The sequence below is a fragment of the Lichenostomus cassidix genome, chromosome 9 (genome assembly GCF_008360975.1).
Source record: "Lichenostomus cassidix isolate B80296 chromosome 9, HeHo_3.0, whole genome shotgun sequence".
NCBI lineage: Eukaryota > Metazoa > Chordata > Aves > Passeriformes > Meliphagidae > Lichenostomus > Lichenostomus cassidix.
In genome coordinates this window covers 20335477-20356045 of record NC_139490.1, presented here as the reverse complement: position 1 = coordinate 20356045, position 20569 = coordinate 20335477, and the positions used below count along the sequence as shown (strand labels likewise).

Below are 20569 nucleotides of genomic sequence, written 5' to 3'. Positions count from 1 at the left end.
TCCCTTTTACAGATTCATCTGGCCAGATGATCCAAGTGAAAAACAGTGATGCAAGTTCAAGGGCTTTGCTAGTTTAAAAGAGAGAAAAGTGCTATTTTATACAGGGAGATGAACTTACAGAGCTTGCTGCCATTGGACTTTGTGAAGCAGACCTTTTCCAGCAGGTTTAAAAAGGCATTAGGTAATACTCATGGACAAAAGATCTTTGAAGGCCTGGACATGGATGTACCCGATATCCCCTCTGGAGAAGCTGTGAGTGTTTGGGAGTACAAAGTGACAGACTTTAGAAAGGTGGCACAGCCACACTCAGTTCCTCTGCTAGCAATGTCAGACACAGCCTGTAGGGCGAGTCAGCCCATGGGGTGACCCACTCAGACATTTCTTACGTCCCTACAATGCAACTGCAGGGCACCCAAGCCCCTCACACAACACTCCTAGGCCTGGCTGTCACAGTGAGAACCAGCTGCCCTGTAGAAGCCAACCAGACACCACATATGGTACCCAAAGACCTTGGAAGCTCTGGAGCCCTGCTTCTGCACCATCATTAGGCAAAATACATAGTCCACAGCACAGGGTGGAGGCCACTGGAGAGAAAACCTAAGTTAGAGTTGTCTTCACCCTGCTCAAGTTCGTTGTGCACATTTCAGAGTCTAAAGCCTTGCCTCAGTTTGGGGAGTCAGCCCAGCAGCAAGTCCAGGGAATCCAGGTATACAGACGAGGGCCATGCGAATGCCTTCACACACGGTGGGGGAGGGAAACAAATCACCCAATACATGTCAATTTTTATGCCAACTTGATGTGTTGCATGTGTGATTACTGCAGAAACCAACGTGGGTAATTACAGCCATCTGCACCCATTACTACCATTTGTATGTATATTCATAGTAACTGCACATTAGTTAGGCATGCCACTGCACAAACGTATTAACCAGCTAATTAATTAAAAGAACAGACCTTCTCTGCTTAGGAGGAGCCCATCACCCACTAATCACAAGAATATATTTTCTCCATCTGTTAGATCACTTGCTCCCTCCCCAAGGTCACCAGGAAGATGCAGCTGGCCTGCAGTCTCCAGAAGGCTGTGCTGGGGTGATGAGCATTCTGTCTGACTGACTTCCTTTGTGCAGCAAGGCTCCAAGACCATGGCTGCTTCTGGAAACATGACCATGGCACTCCCACAGTGCTTCTGGATTACCTCAGGTGACCTCTGGATTAGACACCAAGCATCCCTCCACCCCTCCCAGTGCTCATTTGCCAAGCACAGGGAGCGGGGGGGCTCTTCGCATGCCCCTAACAGGGCAGCACTCTGGCAGCCCAAGTGCACACCCCATACAACCCCTCTTGCCAAGCTGGGTCCTCTTCTGGCTCCTGTTTCTACAGCAAACTCCCAAAGCAACAGAAGATTATAAATATACAGGGGACGGCTGTGCCCCAGTGCTTCACTGACACATGGTTCTATCTTCAGTCAGAGGCCCTGGATTTAAATTTAGGGATGGAGCAGGAGGTTGGGTTTCAAAATTCCAAGATAAATCCCCTGGGAGGAAGCAATGAGGCCAGATTTTTGTCCCTGCAGTACAGCCTCAAAGCAGATGGGAGCAGGGAGTCAGCGCTGTCAAGCAAACCACACTGCTTGTGAAGCCCTGAAAGGCTGTGCTCAACTTCTCAGCTCTTTGAAGACCTGCTGGAGCCACAGCCCCCTGTACCAGCTGCTGCTACATCTGCCCTGACAGGGCAGTCACAACTCCTGCTGAACACCCAGACTTTGAGTAGAAAAATATGGCTCCAGCTATTGACTTGTAGTAAGTCCCTTTATTACAGCAAAGAACGGCAATATCTGCTTCAGGTTGTGTCAGTGCTTCCATCAGCTCCCCAACCCTTTCAAAACAAGTGTTAGTGTGAAGGGGTAATAAGCTGCAGGCCCAACAGCTTTAGCCATTTTTCATTTGCGATGAAAAAAGGAAAAAGTAAGTTTCAAACCATTGTGAAATATTTGTGAAAACAGCTAAACCCCTCCTTCCTGCACACATGAAATGCAGTGCTGAAGAAGTTACTACAATCCAATAAAGCGTAAAATGCTTTCATCATTTGGCAATATAAATGCTTACCCTAGTTATAGACAAGTTCAAGACAACTCCACAGCAGATTTAACTTCGGTTTTTCTAAAGTTAGAGAAAATTTTCTATCTTCGTAAATTTTAAAAAATATAAAGGAAAAAAGAAATTCCATTGCTCCATATGTGGGAGACTGGCTGCAGTTGACTGTGCTCCATCAAAAGGGACCTGTGCACATACTGCCCTTGGAGCACCACAGTTGTTGACAAGACTGTCTGATCACTTTACACTTGATAGGAACCTTCTGGTAGCTCCTGCCCAACCCTCTCATTCTACAGCTCCAGAGATGTCCTAAGCTCTGTACAGCAAAACACCAGGGTGCAGCTCCTGCCGCAGCTCCTCTGAACTGCTGCAAAGGACCCAGGACAGGACCAAGGGCTGAAGCAAGGGACCACAACACAAGGCACTTGGATCATTTCTAGATGATCCTGCTGCAAGACTGCACCAACTTTGCTGTACGTGCGCATGTTCCATACACAGACACTCTCCTCCACTCTTCCCCAAGCACAGACTGTTTACTGCTCTGCAAAGCACCAAATTATGCAGACTGGATCCATGATTTGGTCCAGTGCCTTCTGAACTAAGGAAAAAAGCCTTCAAAGAAACAGCATTCAAATGTGGTCTGAGCAATGGTGTCTTCCCCTCCTCTGTCTCCCTGCTGTATGCCTGCAGGAGGCACAGAGCCAGGGCAAGCCTTTCAGGAGAGCCTGCACCCTTGGGTGCTCCCACCCTGCAGGAACTGCTGCACAGACAGAGCACTCCCTGGGCATTACCCTCTCCTTGTGCCGCCTGACCACCACCTTGACCACCTTGTTGAATCCAAAAGAGTCAACCAAACAAAACCTGCTGTCCTGGGTCCCTCAATCATCTGAGAAGCAGCAAACATGCTGAGTTAAGTGCAAGGTAAGCAGTATTTTTATTTGGTTAATTAGAATTGCTCATCAAATGAAAACAAAGAAGTGATTTACTGCAGAACTGGTACAGGTAGTTGTTGCATAAGTACATTCCTGCATATTTGGCTACATTAAGAATATTTTTTAATTAACAGTTTCTCCTTGGCTAAAGCAAACCATAGAAAATAAAGAAAGAGAAGTTTCACACAAGGATACTGCCGAATCCATCAACTGCCAGCTACTTTTTTTCTGCAGGGAGGATTTTAAATTAAAAGCAGATTGCCTTCATTAGTGTTACCAGAAGCCATGTAACTGCCAAAGCTGACAGAAACACAACTGTGATTTGCAGATTTGGCAAGTGCCATTTTCTCTTTCTGCAAATGTGGGTAATGTCATTTGTATTAAAGGGCTTTTGTGGGGGACAATGTGCAAAAAACAACTCCTTCCCCAGAAGAGGAAAAATATCTCCAGAGCAGGAATTTAGTATTCTGGGGCTCTCAAGTTCTCTCTCCTTGTTTACTTTGCAAGAAAGTTCATTGCATTAAATTTGTGCTGAAAATGGTCAGACAGTATGAATGCTACGAACTGTCTTCTCCTGATGACTGAGCAGAATACAGTAGCAAGCCCAAAATAAACATTTCAACAGTGATCTTTGACTTATAGCCATACTCAAGCTTTCCATGACATGTTGCCAAACCCTCAGAAACCATTCAGCATGGATCTCACCAAAATCCCTATTTTCTTTACTTCATTTTAGTTGAAAAGGCTGATGATAGGAAAGCTACATTTCCACTGAGGGCAGCTGTGCTTGCAGGCTTCACGCTCTGCTCCAGAGTCCCAGCCTTGGTGATAAGAGAGAAGTCTTGGTAGTATTTTTACTCTGTTTCTGATTGCTGTGTGAATAGCTGTGAATAGCTGCAGAGCAGAGGGGGATGCATGAAGCCTGCTGGGTGTCAGAGCAGGCAGCAGCTGAATGAGCTGCTGCTCACTTTTACAGGGACTCCACATGCCCTGTTCCCCTCCCTGGTGCATTAGTCTCCCCCAGTTTCTGGTGTCCAACCTTAGAAAGAAAAAGACACATAACCGAGGTGTTAAAAAAATCACGTGTGTTTTAATTTGTGTTACAGGTGACACAGTGGTCCCTGGCTTTGGGGCTGAACTGAGCTGCTGATGTGACAGCAAAGCCACGGGGGTGGCCCTGACCCACATGTGCTCCCTGGGGTCAGGAACAAACCCCTCAGCACCAGCACTGCCCCAGGAGCTGCTGCTGGCACAACACGGAGCCATGGCCAACGCCTGCTGTGTGGGGCTCACTGAAATCTCTGGGACAGGAAGATGATGAAAATTACAGGATGAAGAACCAACAGAAACGGGTAATGTCCTAAAAGAACCCAGATGCTCAGTGGCATGGCTCTAGAGACCACAGCACCCCCGAGTGAACGAAGGATTTATTCCCCCAGCTGTAGCCAAAATGGGAAGGTCTGAACACACTGCTAAACTCCGCAGGAAGTAGTCCAAGGCAGTATTACCACAGTCACAAATGTAAAGTCTGTCTGCAGTAATTAGGATTGTACTGCATGTGATTTATTAGACACTGTCTTATAATCAAGACTAAAATAGCTGCCTACATTGTAGTTACCAGTTTCTTAACTGTCTAAAAATAAAGCAACAAATGTAATGCAGTGCCAGGCATGGAACCTACTGAAATAATGTTAACATACATCGAGCTGGCAAAGGTAACCGCAGTGTGCCTGCTGGTAACCTTTAATCTAACCTGGAGTTAAACACTCAGTGACTCTGCAATTTTGGTTTGTATCTTCAAAAGAACCAGAGAAGCCAGTTCTGTCTCTGTAGTCCAGCTCTGTTTCACCACCCAGTGAACAGAGTTCATTATCCATTGAACTAAACACTAAGTAATGAGTTAACAATAATTAAACTGAAAGAGACACAGATTAAAGGAATTTATTATTCCCTGATCTGCCAAGCAAATTGTTTAGATACCTGCAATCAATGAGTAATGATGAAACAGAATAAAACCCCAACAAACCAAAGAGCCAACAACAAGCTCATAAAAATCTGTTCAGTAAGGCCCATGTATCTTCGTTAGGCTGAACAGCACAGCATTTTAATCAACAAAACCCCCCTGTCTTTATGCATCAGGAGATCAGAGGCAGAATGTGGCCCTAAATTATGCTGTTACTGTTTATTATTCATGTATCACAGGACTGATGAAGATTTATGGTCCCATTGTGCTAAGTACTGTATAGTGAAATTCAGAGAAATAGTGAGAATCAGTACTCCAAGACTTTATAATTCAAATACAAATTACAAAAACAAGGTATTATAATTTAAAGACAGTAATAAACAGATGGGGATTGGAGATACAGACAGATTAAGTAACTTGCCCAAGGTCATGACAGACACATGTGCCACAGCAGAAAACTGAACCGATCTCTGGAGTGCTGGCACAGGTTTTTACTCATGTAGGAGAATGCTGTTGCTCCTCTCTGATTTCACTAGATGTCATATTTCATAAGCTAATAAATAAGTTTAAAAATTGCTAATGTTACATGGCAGTGCTGGAAGGGTTTTCTTTCATCCCTCCCTCCTCAGAAGACCATCATTAACAGAAGTCCTCTGCCTACACCTACACCTGATCTGTCTGTATGGCACAATTACAGCATTTGCACACAATCACAGAATAATTGAAGCCTACAGGCCTTCTGCAGCCATCTAGTCCAGCCCCTCATTCAAAGCAGGACAAACTAGAGCAGATGCTCCAGGGCCTGGTCCACTCAAACTCTGAATATCTTCAAGGAGGGAGATGGAAATCACACCACTTCTCTGGACTCCCAAACTATGTTCAATGATTCAACTTGAAAAAGTCTTTCCGTGTATGAAATGAGAATTTCCCCAATTCCAGCTCATGTCCATCACCTCCTATCCTGCTGCCATGCACAAAGTCTAGCTCTGTCTCCTCTGTTTCCACACACACTGACTAGTTGAAGGCAGTAGTGGGATCTCCTCTAGCCTTCTTTCTTCTAGACTTCCCTTACTCAACAAGCCCAGCTTTCAGAGGATGCCCTTGGGCACCACACACTTCAGCACCCACCAAAAGCAGAGCTGTGCCAGACTCGCTCTGCTGTAGCTGTATTTTTCCCTGACACGTACCCTGAAACTGGACATCTTTCTCCAGATGCAGCCTCACAGCCACCAAACACAAGACTATAAGGCACTTCACCTATTTTTTTTTAAATAAAGGATGAAAATACCTAATTTTCTTCAATCAGTTATTGTATTTTTATGTATTTTACACTACACAAACACTGCAGCCGCCAGTTTACAAAACAACATAGGAACATGGTTTTTGCATACTGCTTGTGGACGTTTGCTGTTCCAGGGGTCTCAGCACATGCAGGCACACCAGGCCCTGAGAGCAACCACTGCTCCCATAAAGAACCCCGGAAAGGGACATTTCACAAGTCTTTTTCTGTAGCTGACAAGAAGGATAGCCAGGTCAGACTGAGTGATGTAACATGCTCAAAATATATCAGTGACGGCAGGATAACACAAGACACCATGCTGCTGGACACACATACATCAGCAGACACATTTAGGAATTTCACTCCTAAAACTTGTCACAGTGTTTTGCTAACAGTGAAAAGTATTTAATTTGTGACTGTGACAGGAGATCTCTTCAGTGCAACACAAACAGTAGCAGCAGTGTTACTAATTAAACCAAAACTCAAGCTCCCAGAGAGCTGATCCAGGATAGTGGGAGAAGTAATACTGCATTTCAACACAGTGGCTTTCTCTCCTGGTTTACAAGTAAAATGTACACCCTTGTCAAAAGGTGTTTGCTCTCTGTTTATTTTAACAAGACTAAAGTCACAGCTTAAGCTTTGCTTATTTATATTTGCTGGCACCTGTGAAGATTTACCCATTAAAATTTCATTTTAATTAGTTCTGCAGAAGTGCTATCAACATTTGGTTTAGGTTTTTCCTGAATGTACTGTCCTAAGGAGCAGCATGATCTGTCCCCTCAGCCATCCTGATACAAAAGGCTTGGCATGCAGACATTTGGGGCTTTAGTGATCCCACAATTGAACAGTGCAGGACGTGGATATGGCAAAACAAGTTGTGCTCGGTGCTGCTGTCCAGGTGGGACAAACCAGCTGGGTGTCAGAAGCAAGCTCTGGATGCCAATGGCACTTTTATACCAACTCTGACAGTAGAGCAATGGAGCCCCAACTTTGGGATGATCCATTCCTCCATTTATCGACACATTTAAAGCCACACCAATGATTCCTTGAGCTACATCAAAGCACAGGTATCACATCATGTCCCAAAGAGGATTTTGCCAGTCGCATGCCAAGTGTGCTTGCAAGGACAGAGCATATGGCCAGGTAACACCCACCATCACAAGCTCAGCCTACAGCCACCCAGTGCCTACAACAGTTTGTATTTTGGGCATAGAACAGACCTGCCACAAATCATAGAATTGTTTACGTTCGAAAGAACCTCCAAAGTCACTGAGCCCAACCGTTAACTCAACACCGCCAAGCCCACCACTTGCAAAAGGCAAACTGGAACACTTCTCTGACCCCCCCAGGCTCTTCCAACTCTCTCCTCCACAGCAATCCCCCACTGCCAACAGCCAGGATGGGGCACAGGCCCTGGGGAGCCTGCAGCTGAGTCCATGGGATTTCTACCCACGGGTTCCCACTATTGTGCAGCCCTGCCTCAAATTCACAGCAGATGAGTCCCTTAGCTATGCTTGGGTCTTGAGAGCCTCTCTAATAAAAATACCAGCCTCCTCCTCCTCCCCCAGCATGGAAGCCTCTCTGAGACCTCCTGCAAATGAAACGGGGGGAGAGAGAGGGGTTCTTTTGCAGGGGTTGTTTGGTGTTCTGTCACAAAGCCAAACAGATGTTTGTAAAAATCTAAACTGGTTATACAACTGTTTTAAACTCGTGCAGCTGTGCACAGCGAGCAACTGCATCGGGGGAGAAGACCACTGCACTTACATCCAGAGACTGGAGTTTAATAAACCAAAACATCCCGTGAGTTATTCAAGCTCCTTCATTCCAATTTAGCGTTTATGGCAGAGGAAACTGCTGAAACAAGAAAAGCGAAGTGGCTTTTCCAGCTTCTTGGTGAAAATTTGCATGCAGATGGCGACTAGGACTAGACCTCCCTCCTGCCAGACCCAGACGGTAATTACAGCACGCGATTTGCACCACGCAGCTTATCTGGGGAGGAACAGACGAGATTCTGGGACAGCAGCCCTCACACAAGAGTCTGTTGTGCTTGGCCCTCACTTCAGGATCAATTATACAATGAAATCACTGCAAACTTCAATGCAGCAATATGAACTGAGAGCAGAAGAGACTGAAGTAGCCTCTTCATATCTGTATTTTTAAAAATGTAAAATAAATGCTAATTTCTGACAGTGTTTTTATTGTATTTTTATTTATGAATGAAAAATTACAACTACGATTTTCTAGAATACTCATATTTTAGAAATATGCCCGTGCAACTAAATTATACAGGATAGTTTTACAATCCTATAAAATACTAATTTTTTGCAAGCCAAAACTATTTGTCATAGAGTATTTGCATTTTAGTCATATAAAAGACTGACTGCCGGCATAAGTATTATCATGTTGCTTCCTGAAACCACAGCAAAACTTCTGTTGTTGTTTTCTTCTCTTTTTCATACCTCAGAAGAATGCATGGCAATTGAAAAACTGGTTTTACTCATGTTGCTAGCACACAAGTCTGTAACAGCTGGGTAATTCTGTATTTCTGATTCATGCTGCACTATACAAAAAGGCACATAAAATCAGATTAGTTTTATAAACTCTATACAGGCAACACAATTGTGATGAGTATTTTTAAAAACTCAAGAGCATTGTGAAAAAGTGTCACAGCACTCTGCTGATTTGAACTTTAAGAAAGAAAAGTTTTCCATATCTGAAGAATTCCAAGTAAAACAGGAACACATTACTAGGCAGAGTGACTGACCAGGCTCACAGCTCTGTCACGTTCAGACAAGCATTTTAAGTGTCTGCAGTCTAAAGCTTCATTATTTTTTGCAGAACAATCTGGCAACGGAGGTAACCCGATTCCCTGGGAATCAAATGTTACTTAAAGACAGGTTTCACCTGTCAGGGATAAAACATATTCTGAGCAACAAAGTGTCAGGGTATACAGACATCAGAAGAAAGGGCGGTCTGTCCTTCACGCCTAACAGAGGATAAAGGAAATTTCTTGCGTTCACTGAGTTTTGAACTTTATCTATTTTTTGTAACTTTGAGGGGAAATATTCTAATGCAACGGCAACTACAACTGTGCAACAAATGTTGTGCAAACAAACTACAAAACGCGGTGGAATAACCTTCAAGCAACTGCTGTGAGTGCTCCTGGAAGCTTTAGGATCTCCCTTCTCTAGGTCTCTCCCCATCACGATGGGGCAGAGTTACCTTTACAGCAGCAATCCTGTCTGGAGGCAACACCTGCCCTGTCACAGAAGCCAGGCAGAGCCAGCAGAGCTAACTGTGTGCCAGAACAGCCTGCTGTTTTGACATTTTCCCCTCCCTGGGGCTACCTGCCTGCTACAGCACACAGAAGCATCCCATAGGGCAGAGAAAGAAACCCAATATACAGAAACATGTAGCATTCAGCAGGGACCTGGGCAGCAAACAGAAATTAAAGCTGTTTTCCCCAAGGAAACCTGTAGATTGCCACAGAATTGAGATGTCTATTTCCCTGGTCTTCCCCTGAAATTCTCAGTTGAATGCTGGAAGCAGATACAAAATTCCTCCTTATGCCAGTGACACCTATCAATCACTCCCCCAACTCCCTGCTCCTCACTTCCACAGTCCTGCAAGACAAGCAAGAGGAACACATGAGCTGCTGCCATGAGACCAAAACTGCAGCACTGGCCCCAGCCACACAGTGCTGAGAGTACTGCAGACAGCAGGGTCAGGATATTGCTCAGACCAACAGCTCTCTGAGGCTGGAGCCATCCTTTTATCCTGCCCTCCCCTGCCATACTGTGCCTAATGCAATTTGATGCTGCAATAAAAATAGATGATCCTCAACCCCCCTCCCCAGCCCAGTGGGCACTGGTGGGTTAGGCACAGGGCCTGTGCTCAGCTGCTGCCCATGGGCAGGTGCACCAGGGCCTCTGTTTTCATTTATGGTTGTTGTGACCTACAAGGAAAAGAAAACCTCTGGCTTTAAATACACATTTTTGATAACCAAGTTACCAGCTCCCACCCTGCCTTTGGCTAAGTCAAAGCACACTTAATTATTGAAATCACCCAGAGGAATATATCTATCTGGCCCCCTCCACGTGAGACAATTGTACAGAAAGCAATAGAACATTAAACCAACTGTTTTACAATCACTGCCAAAAACCACACGTCTTTCAAACCCATCCGGAGAATCCAGACATTGACTGACACGTGTTCCTAAACAAAACAGGGCAGTTGCAGGGCAGGAACAGGAAAAGGAGAGATGAAGTGAGCTCTGCAGTTTCACATAGTGATGCTGGTGGGTGTCTCCAGCTATACATCCATGCAAAATTTTTTGAGAAAGAAATAGCAGGCTTTTGCTTCACCAACAAAAGAAGTTGTTGAAATAGTTCTTTTCAGACACAGCTGAAAAGGATAATTACGTGATGAGCGCTTAGTCATCCTTATCACGGTGACCGAAAAGCAGATTCTCTTAAAAATAACAACAGCACAGAACTCTCCCGCTCTGGGCACAAAGATCCCGCTCCCGGGAAGGCGAGGGCGCCAGGGCTGGCCGGCAGAGGGCGCCGCTTTGTCTCCACGATGCATTTCCATGCGCGCACATGGCGCAGCCCGGAGCAGCAGCGCGGCACCGAGCGCAGGGCGCGCACAGCTCTGCGCCGGCTTTACGCTCAACAGAAGCACAGAGACACCGCCCAGGCCTGGCCTCTCCTAACATTCCCACCAAAACAGTTGCCAGATGGAGGAAAAGGCGCAATTCCCTGTGTTTTGCCTCGTCAGAAATAGCACTCTAAACCCAGCAGGCTATAAAGGCCATTCTGATCTGCCCCAAACAAACCCAGCACATTAACGGGGGTGAGATTTCATATGGGAGTCCTCCATGGAGCGGCTAATGTTGAGAAATCCCTCTGCCCTGAGGAACTACAATCTAAATGTAATGACCACCTCAAAAAGCGCTGGATCAATGCTGTGCCACTTTTAACCACAGGTAAGGATCTTTCCTTGGGAATGGAGGAGCCCCAGATTTTATGTTTCATACCACAGATGTAGGTTTGCCCCACTCTGCAAGCACCAGCAGCTGAAATACTCTCCAAGATGGGGTTCCATTACCCCGTTCCAAGAGCCTGATTAAGTCCCAGCCAGTCGCCAGACCTGTTCCCTACTTACATAACACTTCCCTAAACGGCTCAAACACACACACTTGTGTTTATAACCCAATTATGCAGCTGAAAAGGACTAGAAGATTTTAAAAAATTGTTAGTTTTAGCTGGGGAGCCAGGGAAGGATCTGTGTGAGATGTGTGAGTAGAGGGGCAGCCTAGCAAAGCCCAGCTGGCTTTTTTCTGTACCCTCCTCTCCTCTGGCTGCAGTGCACCCTCTGTCCATGTCAACAAGCTCAACCTAGCAGCAAGCCACATCTAGGAACGTTTAATCTCAGGAATAAAAACACCAAAGCAGAAGTCCAGACCAAACAGGGAGCAAGGGACAAACATGTCCATATCAAATCACGACCCTCAGGTCCTCTCCAGTCCATGAGACAACTACCTCTGCTTGAGACATGGGGAAGCAGTCCATCCAACATCAGTAACCGCAAGACAGTCCCATCAAGTCAGAGAAAGCTGGATATCCCCCCACAGGGCAATATTTCATGGTGTAGGCTCACTCTCTTCTATCACAAACCATACTGTGAGCCTAAGATGACTAGTCCTTAACACAGGCACTACGAAGCACCCCTAGAGAAGGGTGTGTCCCCCCCTCAGTCACCAGAGCAGGGGACCTGCAATGGGGTGATGGTGTCTGGCCAGCAAGAGTGGGAGAGTAGAAACACAGGCTTGCTACCTCCAGAAGACTAAAGAGGAAACAGAAAAACTGGAAGTTCTCAAACTGGTTTCCCATATTTTGTAGCAATCAGAGGAATGGGGTGTGGGTCAACCAAACAGGGAACACTCTCCAACACACAGGAAAACTGTGCTCAAGTTAGTATATCGTATCAGAGCAAGTGGCATAACTTTCCCAAACTCAAGGAGTGGGGGGCTTTTTCCCCAGCATTAAAAACTTTCTTGTAGGCAGATCTTCACCCAAGACTCTAGGTGCACATCTGTCTGTCAGGATTGCTAACACGAGCAGACACTGCTTTCATGTTTGGGAATTTTGCCATTGACTTCAAAGTACTGAGATATAACACCTTGTGTATTCCCCAAACACACTTAATAACAGCACCTGACACATTTAAAATGCTTAGACATGTTAAAGGCATTGTACAACCTTAGCAAAAAAACAGGAAACCCTGTCTAGGTGGTTCATGAGAAATCTGGTAAGCCAAGAGTCTATCCCTGCATCAGATGCTTATCTATTAGCCAGCTAATAACTGTGTGACTGCTGCTCTAACTGATCCCTACAGCCACAAGCAGGGACTACCTTCTGGTGAGCTGTGGAGACACTAGATTATTCATAATCCTCTTAAATCATAACTAAGAATACAGATTAGAAGGTGTAAAGCGTGCAATAATGTTCTAAACCCAACACAAACACAGCCAATCTCAGCCTGAGTCATGGGAGCTCGCTGAACTCCTTCTGCAGCGCAGCTCTGGGGTGCAGGCACTGTGTGGTTTGGCTGCTGTGACACCAACACACACCAAGCAGTGCCTGGAGCCAGATCAAAGCAGACAGGAGCAAGGTCAGCCAAGCATGGCAAAACCACTTGGGGGACAAGGCTGTGGGGCTAAGAAATGAATGTTCCCCTTTGCTTCAGGGCAAGCAGCGGAGAGAAGGAACAGCAAGGTCTCCTTGGAGAAGGAGAAAGTGAAGTGCTTTTGCCTCCAGACAGCTCAGAAATAAACATGGTTCATGGGGTAGCTCTTATAACATGGAGAAGACTACCATCAGGAAACCTCGGCACAGGTCCAGCTGGAAACAACATTGAACCCACTTCATCAACATCTCAACTTAGCCAAAAGTTGTCCAATCACAAAATCACCAAAGTCGGAAGAAACCTTCAATATCATCTAGTCCAACCATCAACCCAGCACCACCGTAACAACCTCTTATCCATATCCCAAGTGACTCCACCACTTCCCCGGACAACTCGTCCCAATACATGGCTACTCTTTCAGTGAATTTTTTTTCCTAGGATCTAATCTGGCACAATTTAAGGCCATTTTGTCTCTTTTCACTTGAGACATGGCAGAAGACACCTATCCCTCCTCACCTGTGTCCCTGTGGATGCTTTCACAGGTGTCAGTGGGTGTAACCTGAAAAGGCTCCATGCAGATGAAAACCCCCACGGTCAGCAAGCTGAATTGGTGCGTCTGAAACCAGCCTGAAGCAATGAGCATTTGGGCAAAATGTGGAATTATAAACTGCACCATCCTGTGCTTTTTACATGTGGGGATACTGCAAGGAGGGTCCTGAGACTCTTCTTTTTGGAGACAGCAAAACTAGCACCAACCTTTGCACTAACCTGCAGAGCAGCTAAAAAGCAGAGGCGATACACAACATGGTACTTTATCAGCACATTTCTAAGGTTATATCAATGGTCACTGGGCAAGTACTACAGCAACAGAAAACACACGTTCCTGAACACATATCAGTCAGGAGATAGATACACACGGTAATTACCAACTAAAATTATCAAGTCTGTAAGCTGTTTTAAACACTGGACTAATGGTAGCAGCAGCAGGTTTACATGTGGAACCTTCTTCCTCCGAGCACTTCTTCCTGCTTTCCACGCAGTATTCCTGAAGTTTTCATAGCATTTATCTACAGAGTTTCCCTGTCTACAGTAACAGCCAGAGATGCCCGGTTTGATACTACAATTTTAACTGCGGCTTAAGACTGCCAGCGTTATCTGCTCATACAACAAACAGCAGGAAACAGAACTCCCGGATCCTGGAAATCTGTGTCCTGACACTTTGGGAACCTCAACAATTTGCACGTACAAGATGTTTTACTCGCTGCTAACCTGCGATATGCGATACCTGTAACCACAGCTCCTGCGAGCCTCAGTGGCTGCCCTGTAGTACTATCCCTGTGTACAATGCTGCAGCCACCTTCATGAGTGTTTGTAAACATTTCGTCTTCCAAGAACTTTCCACTTGAAACATGACTGCTAATGTATTCACATCTGCAATAATTAGATGCAAATTTATAAAAAGCCACTTTCTTGCTCAACTGAATTACTATTCTATTAATAGTGATGTTCAAATGATTCTGAAACTCCCCACCGTTTAACTTCGAGGACTGCTCGTTTTACTTTGGAAATTTACCCTCAGTTGCAACTTGACAAAGAAAGTATTAATTTGTTCACGTTTATGAGGCGTGTATATGGTTCAGCCTTCTCCATTCATAGGTCAGACAACAAATTGGTTTCTCTGAAAAATTACCTGATGAAATATTCAACATAAAGCATTCGGTAGCTTAGATGTGCACTACAAACTGCAATTTTACTGGGGTGTCCCTGTAGGTTGGCTAGGGCACGTACGCCTGCATGCTTTATGCTTTGTCTGAAAGAGGAAGCTCCCACAAGTGAGGAGAAGGTTCTTGGATATGGGTCGCAAGTTGGTGTATCAAAACTTAGATGAGAATTTAAAAAAAACCTACAATACATCAACACATTTTCCCCAAGCTTTCAGGAAAAAAACAAAAAAACAAAACCAAACCCAACATAAACCAGACCTTGGATACTCTTTGCTATTACAGTTGTTCATACAAATAGGAAGAAATCTACCAAGATTTATCCAAAACCAGAGTGAAGGCAAGAGAACACACTCTAACGCAGGTTGCACAGGTTTCCTCTGCACTTCACGTTTGACACGGTCATTTTACTCCTGCTTCATTTTTAAGTGGCAAATACCATTTACACGATTGTTTCCCATCCAGAAGAACATTTAAATAAATCAATTCCTCTTTCATAACCTTGTGGCATTTTCCAGTTCTGACACCAAAACCCATTACAGCCCGATTATTCTGATTTCTGAGCCAAAATCCTGAAACCCGTTTCAGTTGTACTCAAAACCGAAGCAACGAGACAATGAGAAAAAAGAAAGAACCACCACTGAACACTTAGTGCGACCACCCCCCCTCCACCCCTCACAGCTCCGTTCGCATCGCCGCTGCCGGGGAGAGACCCTTTCCAGCCCGGGCAATGCTACGAGGGGTGTTGAGAGGGGCGAGGGGAGCCCGGCCCTCGCGGAAACCTCTCAGCTCCGACTTCTCGCCGCCCGCGACCCGAGACAAACTCCAGCGTGGGGCGGCGAGCGCTCCGCCGCCCCGCGGCTCCCGGAGCCGTGCCCGGGCATCCCCCGGCTGGCAGCGGCCCCGGAGCTGCCCCGGCCGGGGCACCGCGCCCTCGGCCCCCCGCGGGACTCACCGGAGATCTCGGCCTGGGGCACGCCGCTGAGGCTGAAGCCCTTGGCTCCATACAGCTGCCGGACCTCGGCGCAGCTCCTCGCCTTGCTGCCGCTGTCACCGCGAGCCGGGGCGGAGGCGACACACAGCAGCCAAAATCCCCACGGGAAGACACGCATCCTTCTCCGCTGGCCCCGCCACCTGCCGTGCGAAGGGCAAAGCCAAGGTCCCGCGGCGCGGAGGCGGCCGGGGGGGCGCGGGGTGCGGCCCCCTCCGCGGGCAGCCCCGGCGGGACGGGCGGGCGAGGGCGGCGGGCGGGAGAGCCCCGGCTGCCCGCGGCGTGCGGGAAAGGCGCCGGCGAGTTCAGCCCCGGACGGCGCCGCGGCTCGGCCGAGGGTGCAGAGATCCAAGTTCGGCCGCGCCGCTTCAAAGCCCCGGAGCGTGAGCGCGCAGAGGGCTTTTGTTCTTAGCGCGGCTGCATCCCCGGGCAGTCCCGCCGCGATGCTGCCGGCTGCGGCGCCGCCGGGCCGGGCGGAGCGCGGCGGGGCGGGGCGCGGGGCGGGCTGCGGGGCTGCTCCCGCGGCGGGGCCGGGCCGGGCTGGGCTGGGCTGTGCCGGCACCGCTCCACCTGCGCGCCGAGCGGCGGCGGGGCGGCTCCGGGCGGGCAGGGCTTTCCCCGCCGGACGTGGCATCACGCGGCCCGCGCCAATCCCGCGCGGAGCGCAGCCCCCGCCCCGCCCCGCGCCCCCGCCGCGGGCGCTGCGCAGCGCCCGAAGCCGCCGGAGCGCGGCCGGGAGCATCCCCGAGCGGGAGCCTCCCCGAGCGGGAGCCCCCGGCCGGGCAGGGCGCAGGCAGCCCCGCAGCGCGGACAGCACCCGGGGCGCCGCACGCCGTCCTTCTGGAAGGACGCGGCGACAACGCGCACCGAACCCCTCTTTGTCTGCGGCGTGGCCGGGGTGCTTAAGCTGAGGAGCCCGCGTTCCCCCAGCGTGGTGAGAAAACAGGCGTGTAGAAGATTTAAGTCATACCACACTTAGACCGGCGAGGAGAAAGCAGTTCAGCTGAGAGCTGGAGAGTCCCAGCAAGGTCTGGGGAAGCTAAAAGTGCCCCTTTAAGAGCAAATGTGGGAAGAGAGGCAATTCTCTATGACAGATTCTCAGTTTTGGAGTTGTGTTCGTACAACAGCCTGCCACCTCCTGAAACCGGTGCTCTGCAGCTCCGCCGGCCGTGTTTTAAGCTTCTTCCCACAGAACTGAGGCATCTGATCACCTGCGTGTCAAGGCAGTGCCTGTGCGCTTCTCCCAAATGAGCCTGCAGGCTTTTGGCCAGCATCTAACTTGTTTCACAACAGACAGAAGACCTAACGATTACTCCTGAGCTTTTGGGGAGGAGTTGTTTTCTGTGAAAAAATGAGAGGGAATCTGCCCATGCCTCAGCTGGAGCACTTGTGTGGGCTTACACCTTACAAGAGTACAGAAATCCCACACAGAAATCCATCACAGTGCTTTCAAAAAGCTAGCAAAATTTATCAGAGATTGTACCTTTTGGACTAGTCAGTCACCCAGACTATGCGAAAATACATGGGAAACTGGTGTCGTTCATCTCATTGCTTCAGAACTGCTTGTTCTCCTGAGGAATAAGTAAGGGAGAAGTGACTGCAAAGTAGGAGCCCCAGGGAGTGGAAGGATGGCAGTAGGGAAGAGTTGTTGCCTTCCTATGAAATCACCTAATGATTTCCTATTAAATCTTCCTAATTAGATTCATCTATGAGATACGACAAAGCAGATTAAGAGGATCTAACTGCAAAGACAGGGATAACTTAGTAATGAAGATCATGACTAAGGTGACACATCATTACCACCAAAAGTTAAAAGCTATGAGTCAGATACACCCCGTACAGTCCAAATCTTAATTCTTTCACAGATGACATTGTGCCTTTTGGCCTCTTGCATCATCTCTCAGTGACGCACAGTTTAGAAACCCAAGGCTAACTGAGTCCCAAAAACTTGGTACACCTCAGCTTGGAGCTTGCTTTGGGAGCTTTCTGGAGTGTGGAAATAATCTTGTGTTCCTGGAAGTATGTGGGGACAAATCTGCCATGGATGAAGTCTGACCTACCCTGTTTTTAAATGAGAACTCTTCTGTAAATGCAAAAGTACTGCACGCTTAAGAGGTTACCAAGTAGGTTATGTGGCATGAGGTTATGTCAACCCTTACTCCTGCAGATTTATTTTAATTTTATAGCCACAGACCTTTCTTCTCCCTGGGCTTTGAGCATATCACTCGAAGACGTATGTGAGAGATCTCATTTAACTAATCTGGTTACAAAAAGAGCAGAAAACAAGCAGCAATGGAATCCGTACATATATTGCCATGACTGGAGAAACACCAGGATCATGGTTCCTCCACCTGGAAAATCAAAGAGGGAAAATCAAATACTTGCAGACACACAGGTCTGTTGAGGGGAATAAACTCCAGGAATGCAAACTCCATAGAGACAAAGTACTTGATAGAGAAGAAAGGCAGAGTCATAAACCTTTTATCTGGTCTGGCTGCTACAGAATGACTTGGGGTGGGTGATACAGGGGACCAAAGTAGTACCTAATTTCCTCTTTTCCTTCTCAAAGCCTGGGATTGGATACTTGTCACCATTGTAAATCAAATGCTTGCACTCAGCTCTGCTTGTAGTGACTTTGGGAAAGCTCCCTGTGAGCTATGGCTGCACCCCAAGGCTGCAGCACAAAGCTCTCTGCACTCACACAGCTGCTGAAGTGCACTGAAACACCAGCTGCTGGCAGAAACCCTTGCGTTCTGGCCTTGGAACCATTCCCTGAGCTATAGATTGTTTCACAGGCCAAAGTATTTCCCTTCTTCATATACATCTCACTTCCCCAAGCTGGGTGACAGTGCCTGCAGCAGGGACTAAAGTCATGTCATTCCTGATAAAATCCTGGGAGACCGCAGCACACACTTGGCTTATTCATATGCACTCTGCTGCTCCCCGGTGAGACACCAGGCTGCCAGCCCCAGCACAGATCACACTGCCAGCTCCCAGGCACTTCTCTGAAGCTACAGCTGATCTACAAGCTCTGCTGCAAACCTCCATGATGGAGTGACCATCAGCAGGTCATTTATCTCCTAAATAGGGGTAAGAGTGTTTCTTATCTAACCACCTGCCTTTTGAGATGCTCACATGCTATCATAACAAGAAGCTTATAAGTAGACAAATTTAAAATAAACCCAAGCTGATAAAAGCTCTTTCAGAGAGAAGATATCTGCAAGGCTGTACAGGATCCTGTCCTGAGCAAACAGATCTTAAATGATGTGGTACATCTCATTTTGCTGTTAAGTTTGCATGCACATGCAGGACTCGACCTAGGTACATTTTAAACAAATTGAAATAAACATTTTCAAACTGTCATGATGAAAACGTATCTTTGGCATCCATTATAAATTGGATAGTGTATATCTGAGGACCAGATCCAGTTTCTGAACATCCTCAGCTAAAAGGATGGAACTTGGCAAAAAGTGAACAAAAGATTGTCCAAAAAGAGGCAGAAAGAGCTAGAACTGGGGAAGATAAGAAAAAGCAGAGTGAAACACAAAGATGAGTGGACAAAATGCAGAAGAGGCAAAAAGCACAGCCAGCCAGCCAGCAAGATAGCTACAGGAAGACAGAAAATCCATCCTGCTCTGGAGATCACCTCTTGACAGTCCCGACAAAAAGCACTGCCCACTGAAAAGCTGATCCAAGCATTATGAAGCAAGAATGATGAAGAAGAGCCAAATCATCTGGCACAAGTGGGGGAAGTTACCCTTTAAAAACAAGAAGTGAACAGAGGCTTTCTACAACCTCAATTTTTGCAGAGATGTCTTTATTTCTCTAGCACTTCCCAAAACTTTTACAATGCAGTGGACATGCCTCTCTTTTTCACCTTGATGCAAGTCAAGAACTGTACAGGCAGCAGCGCAATTACGCCCACCAGACATCCAGCTGGTTCCAAAATGGACCTATGCTGAGTTACAGCAACCTGGAGTCTTGACAGCAAAACCAAAACAGGAAAAAAACAGATAACTATCAAATTGCATTGTATCTTTGATGCCACATAAAAACATAGTGCATTCTCACTTGAATTCAGTGGTGTTTCTACTTTTTTCCCTATGTGTCAAGTACAAAGTTCACACAGAATGAGGAGTGGGGAAAGAAAAGAGATGGGCAAAGCCTAACTGAGCTACAGCTTCCTCACTCTTACCAACATCTTGTACTGAAACCCCTTGCCTCCTTCCCTTACCCAGTTTTATGATACTTCTGATTCTCTGGAAAGATCAGCAAATCTGACACCTTTAGATTAAAAATCTTCATCAAACCAGGAGTATCTCAGTACCTTTTCTGCCCAATTTCTTTAATTTCTGCAATAGCTTTATCCTACAGGATTTATGAAAGCCCCTCCTGCTCCCTGCCCCCCCAACACTGGCTGGTGTTCAGCAGAAGCTGGACATGTGTTTTGCTGAATCAAATCTAATTAAGTTATTCAGAGGATTTACTAGATTACACCTTGCTATCTACAAGTACTTACTTCTTCACTGGCTCTTCCTTCATTGGAAATCTGGCATCTTCTCCTCCCCTCTGCTCACATTCCCTCAGGAAGCTTTTCTGACATGCTCAAACAGCACGTGTCTGGTTGTTTTGATCACCAAAAATATCAGATCAATCCCTTTGAATTGCTGGGGCATCTATGTACAACTGACAAATCCAGCTTGATCTCAGTTGACTTCATAAGTCACCATTTGCCTTCCCCAAATACTAAGACCTTTTGGGATTTGTGTGCCCAGATTAATTAATCAAGGCTAGTGTTCAGTAGATGTACAGAGTTGAAGACTCTTTCCAGGTCTTGAGGGAGCTAGACTGAGGCCGCAGTGTGAGGACAATCACAATGCTGGCTGCTGAGGAATAGAGG

The 20569-nt window shown here is 46.9% G+C and overlaps 1 protein-coding gene across 2 annotated transcripts in view; it reads right to left on the bottom strand.

Annotated features, from left to right (window-relative positions):
• Positions 1-20569, bottom strand: part of GPC1 (glypican 1) — a 252754-nt gene that overhangs the window by 181627 nt on the left and 50558 nt on the right. Inside the window, exon 1 of one of the 2 annotated variants that reach the window (XM_085069743.1) lies at positions 15634-16153. The exons of the other annotated variant lie outside the window; for it this stretch is intronic. Coding sequence (XP_084925869.1) covers positions 15634-15790 — 157 coding nt within the window. The 5' untranslated portion in view covers positions 15791-16153. Of the gene's footprint in view, positions 1-15633; positions 16154-20569 lie in introns of those variants that run through there. 2 annotated transcript variants of the gene reach the window in all.